This window comes from Pongo pygmaeus, chromosome 1, assembly GCF_028885625.2.
Source record: "Pongo pygmaeus isolate AG05252 chromosome 1, NHGRI_mPonPyg2-v2.0_pri, whole genome shotgun sequence".
In the NCBI taxonomy this organism is placed as follows: domain Eukaryota; kingdom Metazoa; phylum Chordata; class Mammalia; order Primates; family Hominidae; genus Pongo; species Pongo pygmaeus.
Window position 1 is genome coordinate 20,037,744 of NC_072373.2, and position 21,005 is coordinate 20,058,748.

Here is a 21,005-nt window from a genome sequence, read left to right on the forward strand (position 1 = left end):
GGAGTTCTAGATGAGGCTGAGCAACAGAGAGAGACCCCGTCTCTACAAAAAAAATTAAAAAAAAAAAAAAATTAGCCAGGTGTGGTGGCATGCACCTGTGGTCCCAGCTACCCAGGAGGCTGAAGTGGGAGGATCACTTGAGATGGGGAGGTGGAGGCGGCAGTGAGCCGTGATTGTGTCACTGCACTCCAGCCTGGGTGACAGAGTGAGGTCCTGTCTCAAAAAAAAAAAAAAAAAAAGGAAACAAAAACCCAGTACATTTCATGCACTGGCCCTTGATTTTTCCTCATCTCTCTGTCAAGCTACACAGAGCCTCCTTTTACAGAAGAGCAAATGAGCACAGAGTACAAAGGAGTTTAAAGGTTAGGCAAACATTCCTTCACCAGCTCAGAGGCAAATGTCCAGCACAGAGCCTGTTTCACTTTTAAGGAACAATGCTGTATAAATATGGCCACTGATACGTCAAAGTGACAGCCTAGGACTTGGTTCTAGGTGACTTTTACTTCAGCTTGGCAAACTTCAACTGTCCTGCTAGCTCTTTCTAAAACTCATTTTCTTTTTTTGAGACAGAGTCTCACTCTGTTGCCCAGGATGGAGTGCAGTGGCACAATCTTGGCTCACTGCAAACTTCACCTCCTGGGTTCAAGCAATTCTCATGCCTCAGCCTCCCAAGTAGCTGGGACTACAAGCATACCACCATGCCCAGGTAATTTTTTGTATTTTTAATAGGGTTGGGGTTTCGCTATGTTGGCCAGGCTGGTATTGAACTCCTGAGCTCAAGTGATCCGCCCACCTCGGCCTTCCAAAGTGCTGGGATTACAGGCGTGAGCCATCACCTCTGGCCTCATTTTCTATTTATCAGTTTCTACTAGTTTTCGATTAATTTCCTCTATTAGAAGAAAAGATTCAATTCAGAGTTGCAAAGTAAAAACATACTTGGAAGTTACCATGAAATAAGAATACTAATGGTCAAAGCCTTATGATCAGAATGTAATCAATCTGTGAAGCTCAAAAGTTCAGTTAACTGTGTCTGAAGTGGAGATGCCAAAGATATGCTCTATTTTATCAGTTGTTATCATTGCGTATACGAAAAATGAAACATAAAAGCTCTATCTCCTGAACTCTTCCAATCCTTTCTTAAGATTCATGACCCCCACTTGCTTTTCTTATTCGGACATTCCACCCTTCCCCTAGTGCTCCGTGCTCCTTACTCAGGTTAAAGAAACTAAGCCTGGGCTAAAGAGCCCTTGAAAATAAAGAGGTGTAAAGATGTAACCAAAAATTGCTAAAGAGCATGTTTTCCTTACAACATTTCTGACTGTGGTTCTCTACAGGAAGAACCAGACCACTGCCATTTTCAGAAGCATTTGCAAACACTTGTCCTGATGAAGGCATCGACTTACTGGAGGATTTCCTAAGCCTTCTAGGAACAGATGTCATGCCCCTTTGTCACCAAGAACAGGGCAGTACCAGTCACAGGAGTCACTCATTGAAGGTGGACCAAATGCACTGTGACCCCAGCATGGAAGCCCTTCCAAAAGTTCCCATTGTTTCTTACAAGACAAACTGACGCCTTCCTCAAGACCCTCTCCTCTCTGTCTCCTCATCCATCTCTCCAGTGTGGTGCTCAAAACACACCCTTCTTAAGTTACCCTTCCCACAGGCCTGAGATGTTCTGCGTGCTGCCTGGTTAATGCCTCCCTGACACCCCTATCTGGGTCATCTTTCTTTCTAACACACTTTCACGGACCACACTCCTTCAGAACTCTTGCCTGGTTTTTAATTATTCACTCATTAGTATCACAATTGGATTAATACTGCATTCCCTCAATAGACTACGCTCCATGAGACCAGAGCCGTGTCTGCTGTGTTTCTGCAGGACTTACAGCCCTCCCAGCACGGTGCCCGCTTCCCTAATGTCATTCCACAGTATTTGTTGCAGAGAAGGAAGCAGCATGCCAGGACAGATGGAGACAGGACTAATTTGGCTTGAGGTACGTAATTTTGAACTTGAGCCTCTCTCTGGGACTGTAAAACTCCAAATCAAAGTCTTAACCTGAGAATACATACATCTGAAAGAGTGATTAGGGACTGGTAAACATCTATTAATATTCAACTCTGATACAAAGTACAAGTTGTTTATTCTTACCACGCAAGGCCAAAAAAGGGGAGAAAAAAAAAGCACACAGTATATGCACTGGGAAAGCTTTCGCTTATTCAAAACAGTATTTGTCAAGCACCTGCAGGTCTGGGTGCTGCAGGGGAAACAAAGATTAAACAGCCAGGGCTTTGCTTTCAAGGTGCTTACGGACTTAAGAAAGAGACAAGACATGTTTATAAATAGCCAAAATGCAACCCAGAAAAGGCTAAAAAACACTGAGACGGAGGGAGAAATAAACGAAACAAGAGGTCTCCGGAGGAAGAGATGAATTAGTCTATCAATAACTCCTCACTGTAATCCCAATGTAAAGCAAGGAATTCCAAACCAGGAAAGGTCAAACTGAAGTATTTGAGGAACACAAGCGTCGCCCTAAACCCTTCACAGGCTCGCTGGGGATAATATCGCAGCTGAAACGGAACATCAAGCTGGCTTTCCAAACCTTCAGTTATTTACATTAGACTGAGAGGGGAAAAGCGCTAAGAGTGTAAGAGCAGAGAAAGAGCAAGAGGAAACTTGAAAAGGCGGATCACGCCAATGCGCTGTGCACAGCACCCCCGCGCCCCGCGCACCCGCTACCCCACCCGAGTCCCCAGCGTCCCGCGTCCCTCATCCCGGTCCCAAGCCCAGACACCTCCAAGATCCGTCCCCCGGCTCCGGCCGGCGCCACCGCCACCCTCAAGACCCCCGCAGCCCAGGCCCGGCCCCGCGCCGCCGACGCCCCCCGCGGCCCAACCCGCGCGTCCCGCCAGCCCGGGCCTCGTACCGTAGGTTTCGGACATGGCCGTCTGCGACATCTTGGGAGCGGCGCCGCCTCTCGCCGGGTCACCGGTTGCACTCGCCCGCGGTCCGCCGGCGCGTCTCGGTGGGGAAGGACCTGGGGCGGGGGACCAGAGGAGGGAGGGGCCCGACCGGTCCCCACGGCAACCGCCGGTCTCCCAGCGGCTGCGGCCCAGCCGGACTCCAGCTCCGCGCAGGCGCAGGGCCCTCCACCCGCCGTCCGGCCGCGACCGCCAGGAGGAAGAGGAGATGGGCTACGCGAGGCCCGGCCCACGCCGCGTTCGCGCGTGCGCACGGGGAGGCCAGGGCGGGGCGCATGGGGACCTCGGCGCGCGCCGGAAGCACGTGCGCGGGCTGGGCCCTCTGGCGGTGCGCGCCGTGGTGGGCAGAGCGGCAGGTGGGGGCGTTGGGGGCTGAGTCCCGATTTCCCTGAGGGAGGGTCGGGTAGAGGCGGGCGGTGGGCAGGTTTGAGGGTGACAGAGGGCTGGGGACAGTGGGGTCCAGTTGCCGGACAGAGGAGGAAGGTGCCCGCACTGGGGAGGAAAGCAGTCCATTTGCCAAATTGGCCCGTCTCAGTTAAGACGTTGTCTTCGGTCATCATCTGTGGCTGTCAGCCAGGAAAAAACTTCCCTGACGCTGTTACGATCGAGGCCAGAACTTGGTTAATGTGTAACAAGGAGGCAGTAGGCCCCAGGTGTCCAGCCAGAGGCCGCCCTGTGAATGGGAGGCAGGTTCATTTACCCGTTGGGAAGCTAAGCTTTCACTCCAAACTGCCGGGCCCTCTTGGATGGAGCTGAGCGGGTGTGGGCGGAATGACAGAAGCGCAAGATGCCCAGGTGCTGAAGGGTCATCGCAAGACTACAGACAGCAGCCTCTCCACATCCCGTTTTAGAGGGTTCTGGATTACGGTTGAGAAGTATCTCCTGGCCCTCAGCTGGGGATGTGTTTCCAAATTTAGGAGTTTTTTTTATTTTTATATTTTAACAGGGTCTGGCACTGTCAGCCCAGCCCAACCGATTCTCCCGCCTCAGCCTCCTGAGTAGCTGGGACTAGGGGCACACACCACCACACCGCGCCAGTTTTTAAATTTTTTGTAGAGGTGGGGTCTCGTTATGTTGCCCAGGCTGGTCTTGAACTCCTGAGTTCAAGCATCTTCCCTCCTTGGCCTCCCAAATTGCTGGGATTACAGGCGTGAGTCATCTCACCTGGCTTTGGATAGTTTGGTTTCAGAAGCAAAACTGAGTTAGAATCCCCTTCTGTGGGAAATGTAGAGATAAACATTTATGGGAAAGAGAATTTTGGTTGAGGATTTGGCACATCTGAGCTTGATCAGGGCCACATAGCGCCTCATAGTTCCCAACCTTGTTCACAATAGGTAGTCGAATGCTCAAAATATCCTTGGCTAAGCTCCCAAGTGACCTGGACTGTGTGGAAAATGCCAGTACATACTTTTTTGTGTGTGTGTGAGTCAATTTGGCTCCATCCTCCACGTAAATTGACCTCAGAGCTTCCCTCCTCCCCAGTGGCTATTTGGGTCGGTATTTTTCTCTTGTCTCCGATCCTAATAACAAATAAATGCAGTTTATTCTAAATCACAGAGAAGGCCCCATGGTGAAAAGTTGTGAGAGCTGTAATTCCTAAAATTGTTTTGTATATATTTCTCGTTCAATGGCTCAGATCATTTGTTGCTTTCTTGTTTGTCTCTCTGCATGTCGTTTTTGATTTAGGCTCCTGAGTATAACAGATTGGTTCTGATTAAAACCATTTCAGAGGAAAGACAGTGATCCCAGGAAGCGGGAAGAAAACAGCATCACCTGAAGTTATTCCTATTCGTTAGATTTGTTTTCTTCCTGCGAAAAACCGCTATGTACAAGAAAGAAGTCAGTGAGCTGCAGTGATAGTTAGCGTTATTGACTGAAACTGGACCAGAGATCCCTGAAACCTGGACAAGGTGGTAGAAATACAAATTATGCTGCCATTCCAAAGCTGTGGGCAGTTTTCTACTTTGTGGAAAATGAAGACTTAGGTAGGCCTTTGGGAAAGATGATTTGTTTTGGAAAAACCACCCAAAGGGATCCATTGGTTTGCAAATGTAACTGCAGTATCACAACTGGAAGAAGAAATATGCAAGGGCGAAGTTTGAAGGAGCCACTCAGTATCCTTGGATGATACTGTGGAAGATTCTTTGCATCTCAGTAACTTTGGATCTTTGAAAGAAAATACATTTCTTCAAAATATTTTTAGAGACTGCTTTGATTCTGAGGCACTGCTGATTATATGGAAGAAAAAAATAGTGCAAAATTGATTTGTGGTTTTCTCCAGTTATTGTCTCCCTTCTCTTTGGGGGAGGTTTATGACACAGTAAAAACAGATATACAATAGCCTAGGCATGTTGGAGATTTGCCTACGGGAAATGTAATTATGAAGAAGGATTTTTTCAAGCTGAAACTAGATCCCACTTTTTTCCAGGTCAGTGGGTCCTTCAAGTATCTGGTACTTTCCTTCCTGCTTCCTGACAATGCTAAAGAATGTGGCATGACCTTACATTTAATGCCCAACATGACGAGCCCTGGGGCTTGATGCATGAGATTCTTGGAGCTAGGCCTGGTGGAGGGCACTGGTCACAGCCTTGGTGGAATGGTGACTTTCTTTGGTAACTGGAATTGAAGAAAATGAGTGGACTTGTGTCTGAGCGCTTGGGAACTCAGCAATCCCTGGGTGTTACCTTGAGAAGGAGCCAAATTCCGGACATACAAGTGGAGACTTGAAAATGGAAGCTCAATTCCACACCCAAACTGGTGGAGACTATGACATATAACTCACATCTTCAAGAAAGTAGAGACCTCAGAGGTTACTGGGCCACTTTACCTTCCACTGTCAAAACTATGTCCATGATCAGATACCTCTGTTGCTAGGGAATATTCAGTCAGAATGGGCTAGATTAACTGCAGTAATGCAGATCTCTCAACCCATTTATGACTTACACAGCAAAGTTCCTCACTCAGACTACCTGTCCACTCCCACTAGCAGAGACTTGCTCATGGGCCCTCCTAGACCCAGGCTGACCGAGTGTGTTTTATCTAAATGCATCTCCACAATCACTCAGGTAGGAGTGGCTATGCATTAGGACGGATTGTGCGTTAGCTAGAGAAGCACTTACCAGGAATTGCTATAAGAACTTGTATTTACATTTCATGGGCCAAAGCAAGTCGTGTGGCAACACTTAATTTCAAAGAGGACAGGAAATGCAACATTATTATGTCCCTGAAAGAATGCAGAAGAGAAAGTCTGTGGAAAGACATTATGACTACCACTGGAATTTTCACCGGTCCAGGTAGCTCATTGTGCTTTTATTTGAAACAATTTTATTGAAGTATGATAGGCATAACTGCACATATGTATGTATGTATTTATTTTATTTCCTTTTATTTTTTGAGATGCAGTCTTGCTTTGTTGCACAGGCTGGAATGCAGTGGTGTGATCTCAGCTCATTATGACCTCTGCCTCCCAGGTTCAAGTGATTCTCCTGCCTCAGACTTCTGAGTAGCTGGGATTACAGCCACGCGCCACCACACCTGGCTAATTTTTGTATTTTTAATAGAGACGGGGTTTCACCATGTTGGCCGTACTGGTCTCAAACTCCTGACCTCAGGTGATCCGCCTGCCTCAGCCTCCCAAAATGCTGGGATTACAGGCGTGAGCCACCGCGCCCGGCCTGCACGTATTTAAAGTGTACATTTTGATAATTTTTGATATATGTGTACGCTTGTGCTTGCTGCTCCAGGGGACTGCTATTTCTAGGCCTTTTCAGTGGACGGAGGCATTTTTGTGATTGTTTTATCTCATTTGTTGCTTAGGAAGAATAACTTCTTGTGAGGTTTAGTGGTGGTTTTGGGGTTGATAGTATAGGGCTTCATCACAGTCCACCTCCAGGTGATAATACACTACTTTATACAGAGTATAGGAAACTCACAACCATTTGCTTCCATCCTCCCTCAGCATCTGTGCTGAGGATGTTGTACTTCTACATATGTTGTACGCCCACATACATTGTTATTGTTTCTACTTAATAAGCTACTAATTCTGTGTCTCTCTTTTCCTTTTAATTGTGGTAAAATAGACGTAAAATGTACCATCTCAACCATCTTGAAATGTACAGTGGCATTAAATATATTCCCATTGTTGTGCAACCATCACCACCATCCATCTCCAGAACACTTCATGTTGCAAACCTGAAACTCTACCTGTTTAACAACAACTCCCCATTCACTTCTCCCCACGGTGCCTGGCAACCACCATTCTACTTCCTGTCTAGGAATTGGCTTCTCTAGGTACAGTACCTCATATAAATGGAGTCATACAGTATTTGTCTTTTCCTCACTGTCATATTTCACTTAGCATAATGTCCTCAAGATTCATCTGTAACATTGTAGAATGTGTCAGAATTTCCTTCCTGTTGAAGACTGAATAATATTCAATACTTTGTACATATATACAGCATTTTCGGCGAATTCTTTTCAATAGATTTAAACAATAAGAAAAAAGTGTTTTATATTTACTCACATAGTTACCATATCTAGGACTCCTTATTCTCTTGTGTAGATTAGATTTCCATGGTCTCATTTCCCTTTTGCCTGAAGGGCTTTCCTTGACAGATCTTGAAGTGTAGATCTGCTGGTGACTAATTCTTTCAGCTTTTATAGATCCAAAAAAGTCTTTATTTCACTTCTGTGTTTGAAGCTATTTTTGCTCAATTTCGATTTTTAGGGTTTTCAATTTTTTTTTCCTAACATGAAGATACCATTTCAGTGTTTTCTGGCTTATTTTGTTTCTGATAAGGAGTCAGCTGCCATTCTTATCTTTATTTCTTTTATGCAACGTGTCTTTTATCTCTGGTTTTAAGATTTCATCTGTATCACTGGTCTGAAGCAATTTGATTATGATGTGCCTTGGTGTTGATTTTCTTTAAAGTTTTTGTCCTTGAGTTTCACTGAACTTCTCTAGTCTTTGAGTTTATAGTTGCTATCAGATTTGGAATTTTTTCAGCCATTATTTCTTCAAATATTTTTTGTGCCCATGCCTCTCCTTTCCTTTGGCGATTCTACTACACAAATATTAGATCACTTGAATTTGTCTCACAGCTAACTCAGGCTTTGTTCATTGTTTGTCAGTCTTTTTTCTTTCTGTTTTTCATTTTTGTGTAATTTCCATTGCTGTGTCTTTAAATTCACTCATCTTTCCTATAGTATCTAATCTGCTGTCAATTCCATCCAGCGTATTTTTCCTCTCAGGCATTGCCATTTCACCTGCAGAAGTTTCACTCGGTGTCTGGACCTGCATCTGGGTCCTCTGGTTTCCGTGTTTAGTGCTCAAGCATATGGAACATGTGTCATTTCTACTAACTTTATCACCTAAGTAATTTCTGAGATTGTTTATATTGATTGGCTTTTCTCTTCATTGTAGGTAATATTTTCCTACTTTACAAGCCAGATAATTTTTTATTGAATGCCAGACATTGAGAAGTTTACTTTGAGATACATATAATGTTTATTTTTATAAATATTTTTGAGCTTTGTTCTGGGGTGCAGGTAAGTTCCTTGGAAAGAGCTTGATGCTTCAGGTCATGTTTTTACACTTTTTTTTAGGGGGTGGGCCCTGAGCAGCATTCTACTCAACAAGTCCTTGAGTTATGAAGGTTTTCACCATGGTTGGTGGAATTAGGAGTTCCTCTGGGCCATGTGTGAGTGCTGGGGATTGTTTTCTCTAATATTTGCAGGTGATGCTTTATCTAGCATGGGGTAGGAGTGCCTACCACAATAGGGAATTGAAATGCAGTTATTTCTTCACTTGCCTGCACTGCTCAGTAGAAGACTTGAAGGGAACCCTCTGCAAACCTCTGGCTCTCTCTCTCTCTCTGTACAACTCTGCACAACCCCCAGCTCAGGGAGTGCTGCTTCTTCCTCCTGTCTGAGTCCAGAGCTCAGTCTGTGGCACTCTTTCTCTGCAGTCACTTACTTGCTCATTCATTTCATCCGGTCTTAAGGCTTTCAATATGATCTAAAGCTGATGATTCCTTAACTTCTAGCTTGCCTAGGCTTCTATGTACAATTGCTTACTTGATACGTCCACTTGAATGAATGCCTATTAGGTTTCTTAATACTAACGAAATAAAAACCAAGGCCGGGCACGGTGGCTCACGGCTGTAATCCCAGCACTTTGGGAGGCCAAGGTGGGTGAATCACAAGGTCAGGAGTTCAAGACCAGGCTGGACAATATGGTGAAACCCCGTCTCTACTAAAAAAAACAAAAAATTAGCCAAGCGTGGTGGCGCGCACATGTAGTCTCATCTACTCAGGAGGCTGAGGCAGGAGAATCGCTGGAACCTGGGAGGCAGAGGTTGCAGTGAGCCGAGATCATGCCACTGCACTCCAGCCTGGGCGACAGAGTGAGATTCCGTCTCGAAATAAATAAACAAACAAACCAAACATCCAGATTTCTTGACCAAACCAGTGCCTTCTGCAATCTTTTGTATCTCAGTAAATGGCCGTTTGCCAGGTGTATTAGTCAGGGTCGGGGTTCTCTAGAGAGACAGAACTAATAGGATACATGTATATATGAAAGGGAGTTTATTGAGGAGAATTGACTCACACGATCACAAGGTGAAGTCCCGTGATTGGCTATCTGCAAGCTGAGGAGCAAGGAAGCCAGTGGTGGATCAGTCCAAGTCCTAAAACCTCAAAAATAGGGAAGCTGACAGTGTTGCCTTCCATCTGTGGGCAAAGGCCCAAGAGGCCCTGGCAAACCACGGGTGTAAGTCTAAGAGTCCGAAAGCTGAAGAACTTGGAGGCTGATGTTCGAGGGCAGAAAGCATCCAGCACGGCAGAAAGATAAAGGCCAGAAGACTCAGCAAGTCTGCTTTATGCTAGCCGCTCTGGTAGCCGATTAGGTGGGACCCACCCAGATTGAATGTGGGTCAGCCTCTCCCAGTCCACTGACTCAAATGTTAATCTCCTTTGGGAACACCCTGACGGACACACCTAGGAACAATACTGTGAATCCTTCAATCAAGTTGACACTTAATATTAAACATCACACCAGGGCCAAACCTTGGAGTCCTGTCTGACTTCTCACACCCATATTTGATCCATCAGCAAGGCCTACAGTCTCTACTGTCAGAGCATCCAGAATCTGCTTTTGCTACTCACACTGCCCCACCCCCCAACCCCAACCACCTCCTGCACCAGCCTGCCTCACCTCTCTCCTGCCTTTTGCAGCTACCTCCCCTTCCTGCTTCTATGCTTCTCCCTGTGTGGTCTTTTCTCAACACAGCTGCTAGAGCAATCCTATTAAAATGTAAATAAACAAAACCAAAAATAAGTAACAATTGTCCTTTAAAACAGCCAGTGTTGCCTGTAATCCCAGGACTTTGGGAGGCCAAGGTGGGTGGATCATTTGAGGTCATGAGTTCGAGACCAGTCTGGCCAATATGGTGTAACCCCCACCTCTACTAAAAATACAAAAATTAGCCGGGCGTGGTGGTGGGTGCCTGTAGTTCCAGCTACCTGGGAGGCTAAGGCGGGAGAATCTCTTGAACCCGGGAGACGGAGGTTGCAGTGACCCGAGATCACGTCACTGCGCTCCAGCCTGGGCGACAGAGCGAGACTCTTTCTCAAACAAAACAAAACAAAACAAAACAGCAACAAAAAAACAGCCAGTGTCAGGGGCAGGAGGGTACTATAGGTCCCATCAGGCCACCCTCTGCTCAAAGCCTCATCTCACAATGGCCTATAAAGTCATCCATGGTCCACTCCCCCAAACCCCTCATTCTCTTGACTCTGATCCTACAGGCCTTCTTGCTGGTTCTTGTACACATCAAGCAGCCTTTGACCTCAGGGCCTTTGCATGTCCTTTTTCCCTCTTCCTGGAATGCTCTTGTCCCAGATGTCTACATGGCCCTCACAGCCCCCATGTGTTCTGCTCACAGGGCACCTCATGAAGGGGTGCTTTTCTTTTCTTATATGAAATAGCGACCCCTCTCCATTTCATCCCCCCAGCACTTCATTTGCCCTCTACTTCGTTCTGTGCCCCACTCCATTGCATTTAACATCACTTAAAATACATATCCTTTATTAGTTTATTGTGTGCTCCCTCTCTAGATTATAAGCTCTATAAGGGCAGGAAATGCTTTGGCCTTGTTCCCTGCTCCATCCCCATGCCTAAAATAGTATTTGGCACATAGTAAACCCTCAATCACTCGGAAGATGTTGAATAAGTGAATTAATGAAAGAAAACTCAGCAGCTCTCTATGGATTTAATGTAACGAACTTAACTGTAAATATGTTGATTTATGGGAAATTTAAAAGTGGGGGTCTCTGGCCGGGCTCTGTGCTCATACCTATAATCCCAGCACTTTGGGAGGCCGAGGCAGGCGGATCACTTGAGGTCAGGAATTTGAGACCAGCCTGGTCAACATAGTAAAACCCTGTCTCTATTAAAACTACAAAAATTAGCTGGATGTGGTGGTGCACGCCTGTAATCCCAGCTACTTGGGAGGCTGAGGCAGGAGAATCTTTTGACTCCGGAGGTAGAGGCTGCAATGAGCCAAGACCACACCACTGTACTCCAGCCTGGGTGACAGAGAGAGATTCCATCTCAAAAAAAAAAAAAAAAAAAAAAAAATTGTGGATCTCTTATATGCCACCAAGTGATTGTGGGAAGGCTATAATAAAACTAAAGTATCATCTAATACTAGTATAATTTATTGAGTACTTGATAAACACTAGGTATAGTGCTAAGTGCTTTACATGTATTATAAAACCTAATTCTTACAACAGATTTATAAGGGAGGTATTATCCCATTTTACAGATGAAGAAACAGAGGCCCAAATGGATTACATATTTTGTCCAGTTTCCATAGCTAATATGTATCAATGTTGGAATTGCTATCTCAAACCAAAACAAACTGACACCTCTCCTTTTAAAAATGCAGTATAAAAAGCCCAAAACACAGAGCTATGATTTCAAAAGGCATTGAATTATTTAATGCCTAAGGAAAACAGCGCTCTGTTGAGCCAGGCCCTGTTCTGGGTGCTTTATGTCACTTTCCTTGATCCTTACACCACTTGACAAGGTTGCTTTTCTTATCTTTATATTATAGTCAAGGGTAACATCCAAACCAGGGCTCTTTATTGCACTGTGACGCCAAATAAGTATGGAGACACAGATGAGAAAGGGTTTGTGGTAGAAAACATTCCCAGAGCACTTCTAGAAATTCAGCATAAGCTCACGTTAGCTTTAAGATAGAAAATAGTCCTGAAGTTAACATCCAGTTCTCTAGTATTAAACTCAGATCTTTGAGTTTGTCATCCTCCAAAGCATACAGATTTTGTTTATCTCACAGGAATGTGCTACAAATGCTTGATGTAACAGTCTACAACATTAAGCCAAGGCTAGAGTTGTGGATAGAATTCTTGAGTTCAGTGATACGATCATTTCTTACCTTCACCTTCTCATTTGAAAGTTACCAGCAAATCTTCCATCAGTTCTAATGTGATGCATCTCTGCTTATTTCTGCATTTAACAGCATTGATACCCAGGGATTATTCATTCGAGTCATTTAAATTCTTGTTTTGTATTCAGAAAAAGAGAATTTTCTGGTTCCTCTTTTCTTTTTAATTATATTTATGTGTTTCCTCCATATTCTGATAAAAGTACCATAGAATTATCTTTTATTTACTTATTTATTTTTGATACTGTGTTTCAAATTAAATGGCCTGTTTCAGCCTGGTTTCTTATTTAAAAGATAGTTTTCACAACAACTGCTTAAAAAAAAAATTCTCTGTGGCTCACGCCTGTAATCCCAGCACTTTGAGAGGCCGAGGCAGGCGGATCACGAGGTCAGGAGTTCGAGACCAGCCTGGCTAACATAGTGAAACCCCGTCTCAACTAAAACTACAAAAATTAGCTGGGCATGGTGGCAGATGCCTATGATCCCAGCTACTCGGGAGGCTGAGGCAGGGGAATCACTTGAACCCAGGAGGCGGAGGTTGCGATGAGCCAAGATCGTGCCACTGCACTCCAGCCTAAGGAACAGAGTGAGACACCGTCTCAAAAATAAAACAAAATAAAATAAAATTGCCCCTGAACACCACCAACTGAAATTTTCTTTTATGGTTAATTTTAACATTTTAATCAGCTTTACTGGGGTATAATTTACATACAACAAAATTCACCAATTTTAAGTGTACAATGAGTTTTGACAAATGTACACGGTCATGCGACAACTTCAACCTCGTCCCAGTATGGAACTTTTCTGTCACCCCCAAGAGTTCTTTTATGCCTTTTTGCAGCCCTTTCTGGGCTGATTTTGAGAAGTTTTGATAACAGATTATTGGCTTTCACATGGGAAAATGTAACCAGGAAACTAGGGTGGGGGTTTCCCCACTGCACAGACCACCCACCATACGCTCCACCTCTAGATCTCTCAGCAGCATGTCTTTCTTGCCCTTTCAAACATCTTCATTTGTGTTCCACCAGCTTCTTATTAGGGCTCAGACAGTAGCCAATACCATTTCCATCTATCAGCTTGGTGAAATGTGCCCTTTAATGGAAGACTAATGAGACCTAATAGAAAAAGCTTCCTGAGTTTATTGATGTTCCCTGTGACTTTACAGGAGAGAGAGAGATTTAGGTCAGAGTCATTAAACTTTCTCTTCCTTTCCCTGAAATTGTGTGGACTAGCAGCCAGGCCAGCAGGCATGCAATCAGACTCTGTTGTGTTGCACTATGGCACCTTCCTGGATTAGATGACTGGGGCCGCTGTAACAAAGTACCACAGACTGAGTGGCTTGGACAACAGAAATTTATTGTCTCACAGTTCTGGAGGCCAGAAGTCCGAGGTCAAGGTGTCAGCGGGTTGCTTCCCTCCGAGAGCTGAGGGAAAATCTGCTCCAGGCCTCTCTCCTGGCTTCTGGTGCCTTACTGGCCATTTTTGGTGTTCCCAGCAAGCATTGCTCCTATCTCTGCCTTCATTTTTTTTTTTTAATTATTTCTTTTTTTGAAATGGAGTCTTGCTCTGTTACCCAAGCTGAAGTGCAGTGGCACGATCTCAGCTCACTGCGATCTCTGTCTCCTGGGTTCAAGTGATTCTCCCGCCTCAGCCTCCTGAGTAGCTGGGATTACAGGCGCGTACCACCATGCCAGGCTAATTTTTGTATTTTTAGTAGAGGTGGGGTTTCACCATGTTGGCCAGGCTGGTCTCGAACTCCTGACCTCAGGTGATCCACCCCCTCCACCTCGGCCTCCCAAAGTGCTGGGATTACAGCCATGAGTGCTGTGCCCGGCCGACCCCAGGTATTTCTAATGCAGGTGGTCCCACATTTGGAGAAATCCTGCTGGGGGTTGAGGAATGGTTTTGTTCCTAAAGGCACTGCCACTTGTGGAAAATGGAACAGGGAACAGCAGAGATTGAATACAGCATTAAATGCAGTGAGTGAGAAAATCCTTATGTCTGAGCAGTGAGGACATGTTGCTCGGAGATATTTTTCAGTTAGAAATATCTATGGGTTAGAAACATACTATGGGCTAAATGAGAGCTGGTAGAAAGGTTGGTTGTCAACTCCCCCTGCTCTTTCCTGAGTCTCACTCTCCTTCTTGCATTCTCCCTCCTTTCTTTCCTTCTTTTTTTTTTTTTTTGAGTTGGAGTCTTGCTCTGTTGCCCAGGCTGGAGTGCAGTGGTGCGATCTCGGCTCACTGCAACCTCAGTCTCCTGGCTTCAAGCAATTCTCCTACCTCAGCCTCCCGAGTAGCTGGGATTATAGGCACCCACCACCACGCCCAGCTAATTTTTGCATGTTTAGTAGAGACAGGGTTTCACCACGTTGACCAGGCTGGTCTCCAACTCCTGACCTCAGGCGATCCTCCCATCTCAGCCTCCCAAAGTGCTGGGATTACAGGTGTGAGCCACTGCACCCGGCCCTCTCCCTCCTTTCTTAGGGAGGATCTTGACTCAGAACTTTTCCTCGATCATCTCTGTTGAGATGGTTGATTTCCTCCTTAAAACATTATCTGTTCAGTTGCTTTTAAAAATTTACTCCCCCTGCCCCCATTCTGTAGGAATTGTTGGGTATTGGCTGGGTAAGGAGTTTGGAGCCCTCTGAGCTGATAATGTAAAATCTTTGAGGGGAGAGACTTGAGCTTTCTTTTTTTTTTCTCCCGTAGCATCTGCCCCAGTGTCAGGCACATTTTAGGTGCCCAACAAACATCTGTGGAATTAATGAATGAGTGCTGGCACCACCTATAAGCACACAGTAGGGATGACCTGGAGAGAATATGCCAAGCCTTTAATCAGCCCAGAAGAGCGCCGTCTGTGTTAAGGCGAAATGCCAGAATCCCAAAGAACACACAGGAGCGGGACTCAGGGACTGCTGATACTGAGGCTGCCCTGTGGGTTTTCCTTCCAGATCCCTTCTTGATTTGCCCAAAAGAATTTCACATTTTGTTTCAGTTAAGGAGAGGCCTTTCCTTACTGCTGACTTTAAGGAAACTGGAAATTGTGCTTGTGGGGGAAGTGGCTTTGGAACTTGGGACCTCTTTGAGACCTGGTAGGCAGTGGGGTTTCGGGGCAAGTTTGTGGGACATGTGTCCAAACAGGAAGGGAGGAGTAGTGGGGCCAGCCAGGAGGCAGCAGCAGAATGCAGATTTCTCTTCTCGTGCAGCTTTGCTTAGAGTTGAACACCTCCCAGAGACAGATTGACCCCAATCCTGCAGAGATTGGCTATCCTGCTCTTCAACTTATTTTTAGATATATAATCTCACTTGAATCTCAAATCCAATGAGGAGTTCCTGACCCCTCAATTTAGCTCCACTTGGCATTCCAGAGCAATTCAAGGATCTGGTAGGGCTACTAGCAATCCACTGCTACATATAGGGGAACAATGAGTTTTAAAGCTGCTCGGAAATCTGTGATTCGAGTATCAGGAAATCCTTGACTCTTTATCAAATGTGAAGTTGCTGATTTAAGAAGTAAAGTTAAGAAAGAATATTCATTAACAGAATGGAATTTAATGGAACCGCTGGTGTTTTGAGGTTATTTTCTGGTCACGTAGTGCCCCCTGGTGGGTTCACTGACATACTCTTCCAGAATGCTCCTTTCCCAGGCTGTGCTTTGTGACAAGGCCAGCACCAGCAGGGTGATTTCAAGAATTTGCAGTTTAGGCACAGTCCAACGACTGCTAAGGGAAAATATGAGTTGTGAAAATGCTGTGGGTTGTATTGTATCTCCCACCAAAAGATATGTTAAAGTCCTAAGCCCCAGTACCTGTGAATGCAAACTTATTTGGAAAAAGGGTCTTTGCAGATGTAACTATGAAGTTAAGGTGAGGTCATTAGGGCAAGCCCTTAATCCAGTATGACTGTGTTCTTATAAGAGGAGGAGAGGCTGGGTGCAGTGGCTCACACCTGTAATCCCAGCGATTTGGGAGGCTGAGGCGGGAGGATCGCTTGAGCCCAGGAGTTTGAGACTACCCTGGGCAACATATCGAGACCCCATCTCTACTAAAAATTTAAAAATTAGCCAGGCATGGTGGCACGCAGCTGTAGTCTCAGCTACTTGGAAGGCTAGGTGGGAGGATGGCTTGAGCCCAGGAGTCCGAGGCTGCGGTGAGCTATGATCATATCAATGCACTCCAGTCTGGGTAACAAGGGAGACCCTGACTAAAACAAAACAAAACAAAAAAAGAGGAGGAGAGAGACACACAAGGAGAGAATGCCATGTGACAATGGAGACAGACACTGGACTGATGCACCTGCAGACCGAGGAATGCACAAGGATTGCCAGCATCCCCCAGAAGCCAGGAGCGGGGCATGGAATAGAGTCTCTCTCAACCCCTCGGAAGGTTCTAACCCTGCTGATGCCTTGATCTTGGACTTCAGCTTCCAGAACTGTGAGATGAGATATGTTTGTTGTTTAAGTCTCCCGGTTTATGCTGCTTTGTGATGGCAGCCCAAGCAGACGAATACAGAAAGAACTGGGGATTTGAGTCGGAAAACCTGCTTTGAGTCCTAGCTACCACTTAGTACCTGAATGACCTTGGGCAAAGAAGTTCAATTTTTCTGAACCTCAGTTTTATAAACTGCAAAATGGAGAAATACAAAAGTAACTGTTCTCCTGCCTCACGATCCCTGTGAGGATGAAGTGTGACTATGTGTATAAAAACATTTTGTTTATTGTACAGCACTGTGTACTGCAATCTTATTACATAAAGAAAGGAAGGTGGGAGGTAGTAGAGCGGAGTGATTACGAGCTAGGCTCTGGATGGGCACGGTGGCTCATGCCTGTAATCCCAGCACTTTGGGAGGCCGAGGTGGGTGGATCACCTGAGGTCAGGGGTCAGGAGTTTGACCTGGCCAACATGGTGAGACCTTGTCTCTACTAGAAATACAAAAAGAAAAAAAAAATTAGCCAGGTGTGGTGGTGGGTGCCTGTAATCCTAGCTTCTTGGGTGGCTGAAGCAGAAGAATCACTTGAACCTGGGAGGCAGAGGTTACAGTGAGCCAAGATCGCGCCACTGCACTCCAGCCTGGGCAACAGAGCGAGACTCCATCTCAAAAAAAAAAAAAAAAAAAAAAAAATCTAGACTCTGAAGTCAGTTTGCCAGGTCTGTGAGTGGAAATGTTACAAAGAAGCTTCTCATGAAAACTTGACTCTCAAATGAGCCAAAGGCAGTGATGCCCAGGAATGGAGTCCTGGTAACACTTAAAGGAATATATCAGTCGTCTATTGCTCTATAATGAACCCCAAAACTTAGTAGCTTCAAATGATGACCTTATTCTTTCACACCGTCTCCATGGATCAGGAATCGAGAGCAACTTAATTGGGTGCTTCTCACTTGGAGTCTCTTGTGAGACTACAGTCACCTGAGGTTTAGACTGGGGCTGGAGGACCCACTTCCCAGATGGCTCACCCACCGTGGCTGTTGGCAGGAGGCTGCAGTTCCTCTCCATGTGGTCGTCTCCACAGGTCTGGTGAGTATTTTTACAATATGGCACCTCCTTATTCTTTCTACCTCCCCTTCCTGCCTATCTCACCATGCCCAACGTGTTTTTTCTCTTGTCAGTGATTCTCAACCTGTATGGAGTCACAGGCTCACTGTGACCTAATGAAAACTAGGGACTCTTCCTGAGTAAAGTACACATATGCATTTACACAGAATATTCTAGATAGAATTTCAAGGGGCTCCAAGGTTAAGTACCAATTGGGTCCACAGAGAGCTCTGTCAAACGTGAATCGAATTGTGTAATTCCCTGTTTAAATCCTTCCGTGACCCCCACTGCCCATAGGATAAAAAACCTCTTTAGCACACCATGATCTGACTCCAACTTACTTTTAATAACAATAACCTTATCATCACATGGAATGTCTTCTACATGGCAGACACTTTTCACACTCTCTTTCTAATTCTTAGAAGAACTAAGAATTTTATGATTCCATTTTAGAGATAAGGAGAAGCTCAGAGCTGAAATCTTGCTGATTCAGCACCTGCCTCATCTCCCCCACACCCCCAAATGAATGGTTGAGTTTAGGGGAGCCCGAATTCTTCTGACTCTGAAGCTGACATCCCTCCAGGCCTGGCCACCCCACTCTCTGCTCCTTCTTGTCTACTGCCAGGCACACTCCTGCTCTGGCGCTTCAAAACCACTCATCATTTCCAGACATGCTGTGAGTTTTGTGCAGGAAGCTTTTTCTACCTTAAAGGTCCTTTCTTCCCATTTTGTCCTCCTTCTCCAACCTTCTCTAATCATTGTACTCTGATATCCTATTCCTTCTTCAAGACTCAGGGTGTCATTTCTTCCATGATCTTTTCCTGAACTATGACTTTCCAGTGCTCCTTTACATATTCCATGGCAACCGCCAGGCTGTGTCATAATTTCTCATGTACTCACCTATATACTTACTACCCCTAGACTGTTTCTTGAAGGCAAATATCAGTCATGCCTTTCTACCCTTTTTATAAATCTAGCTTTTCATAGGATGGGTGTTCACTGTATATTTGTTGAGTGAGTGAATGAATGAATGAATGAATGGCATTTTCTGTAAGAATTCCCCCTAGCATGTAAATTATCCAGCTGTTGAATAAATGTAGCTAGGATCTAGGGCTTCTTGAGGCTTCAGTCTTTCTAGGACATCTCTAAGGAGCCTAGGGGTGGCAGTGTGATGCCACACCTGAAAATCCTCTGCCGTTTTCAAAGCTTTAACATTTTGGCACCCAAGGGGAGAAGCCACAGAGTTTATCTGTGCCTAGCTTTTGTAGTTACCTGGCTCATTTTAACAGGCAGGTAAATTGACATGCTGAGAATGAAAGTATTTCTACCCAAGGTCCTGTCATTTAATGTTGTGCTGAATAGGGACCAGGAGCTGGATGTCCCGAGCTGCGTGTCGAGTTCTTCTCCCTACAGACAATGTTGAAGACTTGTAAAGGTTCTACCTCTTTGAAATCTTTTTTTTTTTTTTTTTAAGATGGAGTCTCACTCTGTTGCCCAGGCTAGAGTGCAGTGGCGCTATCTTGGCTCACTGCAACTTCCACCTCCTGGGTTCAAGCCATTTTCCTGCCTCAGTTTCCCAAATAGCTGGGATTACAGGCATATGCCACCACGCCTGGCTAATTTTTGTATTTTTAGTAGAGACAGGGTTTCACCATGTTGGCTAGGCTGGTCTTGAACTCCTGACCTCAGGTGATCTGCCCATCTCAGCCTCCCAAAGTGCTGGGAATACAGGTGTGAGCCACCACGCCCGGCCTATCTTTGAAATCTTAAAGGGCAAAGCTGACTTCAAACAGACTTCAAGCAGTTGTTTTGGTATGGCTCCATTTTAATAAGAAAAAATATAAATGTGTAGATGGATACACTGACAAAATGGTAAAAGAATATGCATCAAGTAATAATTGTTATCTCTGGGATTAGATTAAATTAAACTTATTTATTTATTTATTTATTTATTTATTTATTTATTTATTTCGAGATGGAGTCTTGCTCTGTCGCCCAAGCTAGAGTGCAGTGGCGCATTCTTGGCTCACTGCAATCTCCGCCTCTGGAGTTCAAGAGATTCTCGTGCCTCAGCCTTCCAAGTAGCTGGGACGACAGGCGTGTGGCACCATGCCTGGTTAATTTTTGTATTTTTAGTAGAGATGGGGTTTCACCATGTTGGCCAGGCTGGTCTCGAACTCCTGGCCCCAAGTGCCTGCCTCAGCCTCCCAAAGTGCTGAGATTATAGGCGTGAGCCACTGCACCGAGCCTCTGGGATTTTAAATTATTTTTATTCACTTTTTAATATATGTTTTAAAATCTTTCTGTAAGGTATATAAATTACATATTTGATTTTTAAAGTCTTCTAGTTGTTAAAAGAAAAATGCCCTGTGCATAAGATAAGCTATCACTGTGATTTAATTTTCTGACTTTTCTTTCTGAACACAGATAAAATCATGCCTATTTTGCACTTAACACAGGAAGTGGTTTCTAGAGTAGCAGAAAGTCTCAGTGACTTGGAGGTACACAATTCTACCTCTAAGGCAGCGTCATCAAGATTATATTTACATGTGTTTAGTTCAGTGAAGTAGTTGTCTCAGGTGCTTGTTTAGATCTAACATCTTCAAGGAATGTCAGGAAGCCTAGAGGCTGAAGAAAGATGCAGAGTATTTTCTAAATGTCTGGCAGTGAGGAAAACCCCTCAGTATTTTCCTTGTGATTAACTTGTTGATGGATTTTCTTTTAAAGAAGTCAAGTAAAGAGAAACTATCCTAAGGGAGCGGGAACAAAGGCGGGACTATTCTGACTCACTCACCTCTGTGTTGATGGTGCCCTTTGGCGTCAGTTTCAAAGTAATTCATTCACATCTGCTCAGCAAGTACACATTGCATGCTCATTAATTCCAGGTGCTGTTATGGTTCCTGGGGATGCAGCAGTAAAGAAAGCAGAGTTCCTGACCTCATGGAGCAATACTTGCGCGTGGGAGGAGACAGATGTGGCAAATAAGTAAATATATAGCACATCAGGGGTGATAAGTAAGTGAAAA

General features: G+C 45.0%; 1 protein-coding gene and 1 long non-coding RNA gene across 5 annotated transcripts in view; one reads left to right on the forward strand and one right to left on the reverse strand.

Moving 5' to 3' along the window:
- Positions 1 to 3,236, reverse strand: part of RAB4A (RAB4A, member RAS oncogene family) — a 34,066-nt gene extending 30,830 nt beyond the window's left edge. For 2 of the 4 annotated variants that reach the window (XM_054488317.2, XM_063671343.1), the window contains exon 1: positions 2,925 to 3,195. Coding sequence is in view for 2 of the 4 variants with exons in the window: in XM_054488301.2 (XP_054344276.1) it covers positions 2,925 to 2,955 (31 nt within the window). In the remaining 2 variants the exon portion in view is untranslated. Of the gene's footprint in view, positions 1 to 2,924 lie in introns of all 4 variants that reach the window. The other 2 variants (XM_054488301.2, XM_054488309.2) reach the window with 2 other exon arrangements.
- A 32-nt stretch (positions 3,237 to 3,268) lies between these two features.
- On the forward strand, positions 3,269 to 7,128 carry LOC134740273 (uncharacterized). Its single transcript, XR_010127621.1, has 2 exons — positions 3,269 to 3,335; positions 4,666 to 7,128. It is a non-coding gene; the product is annotated as an uncharacterized LOC134740273 (long non-coding RNA).
- Positions 7,129 to 21,005: the final 13,877 nt, after the last annotated feature.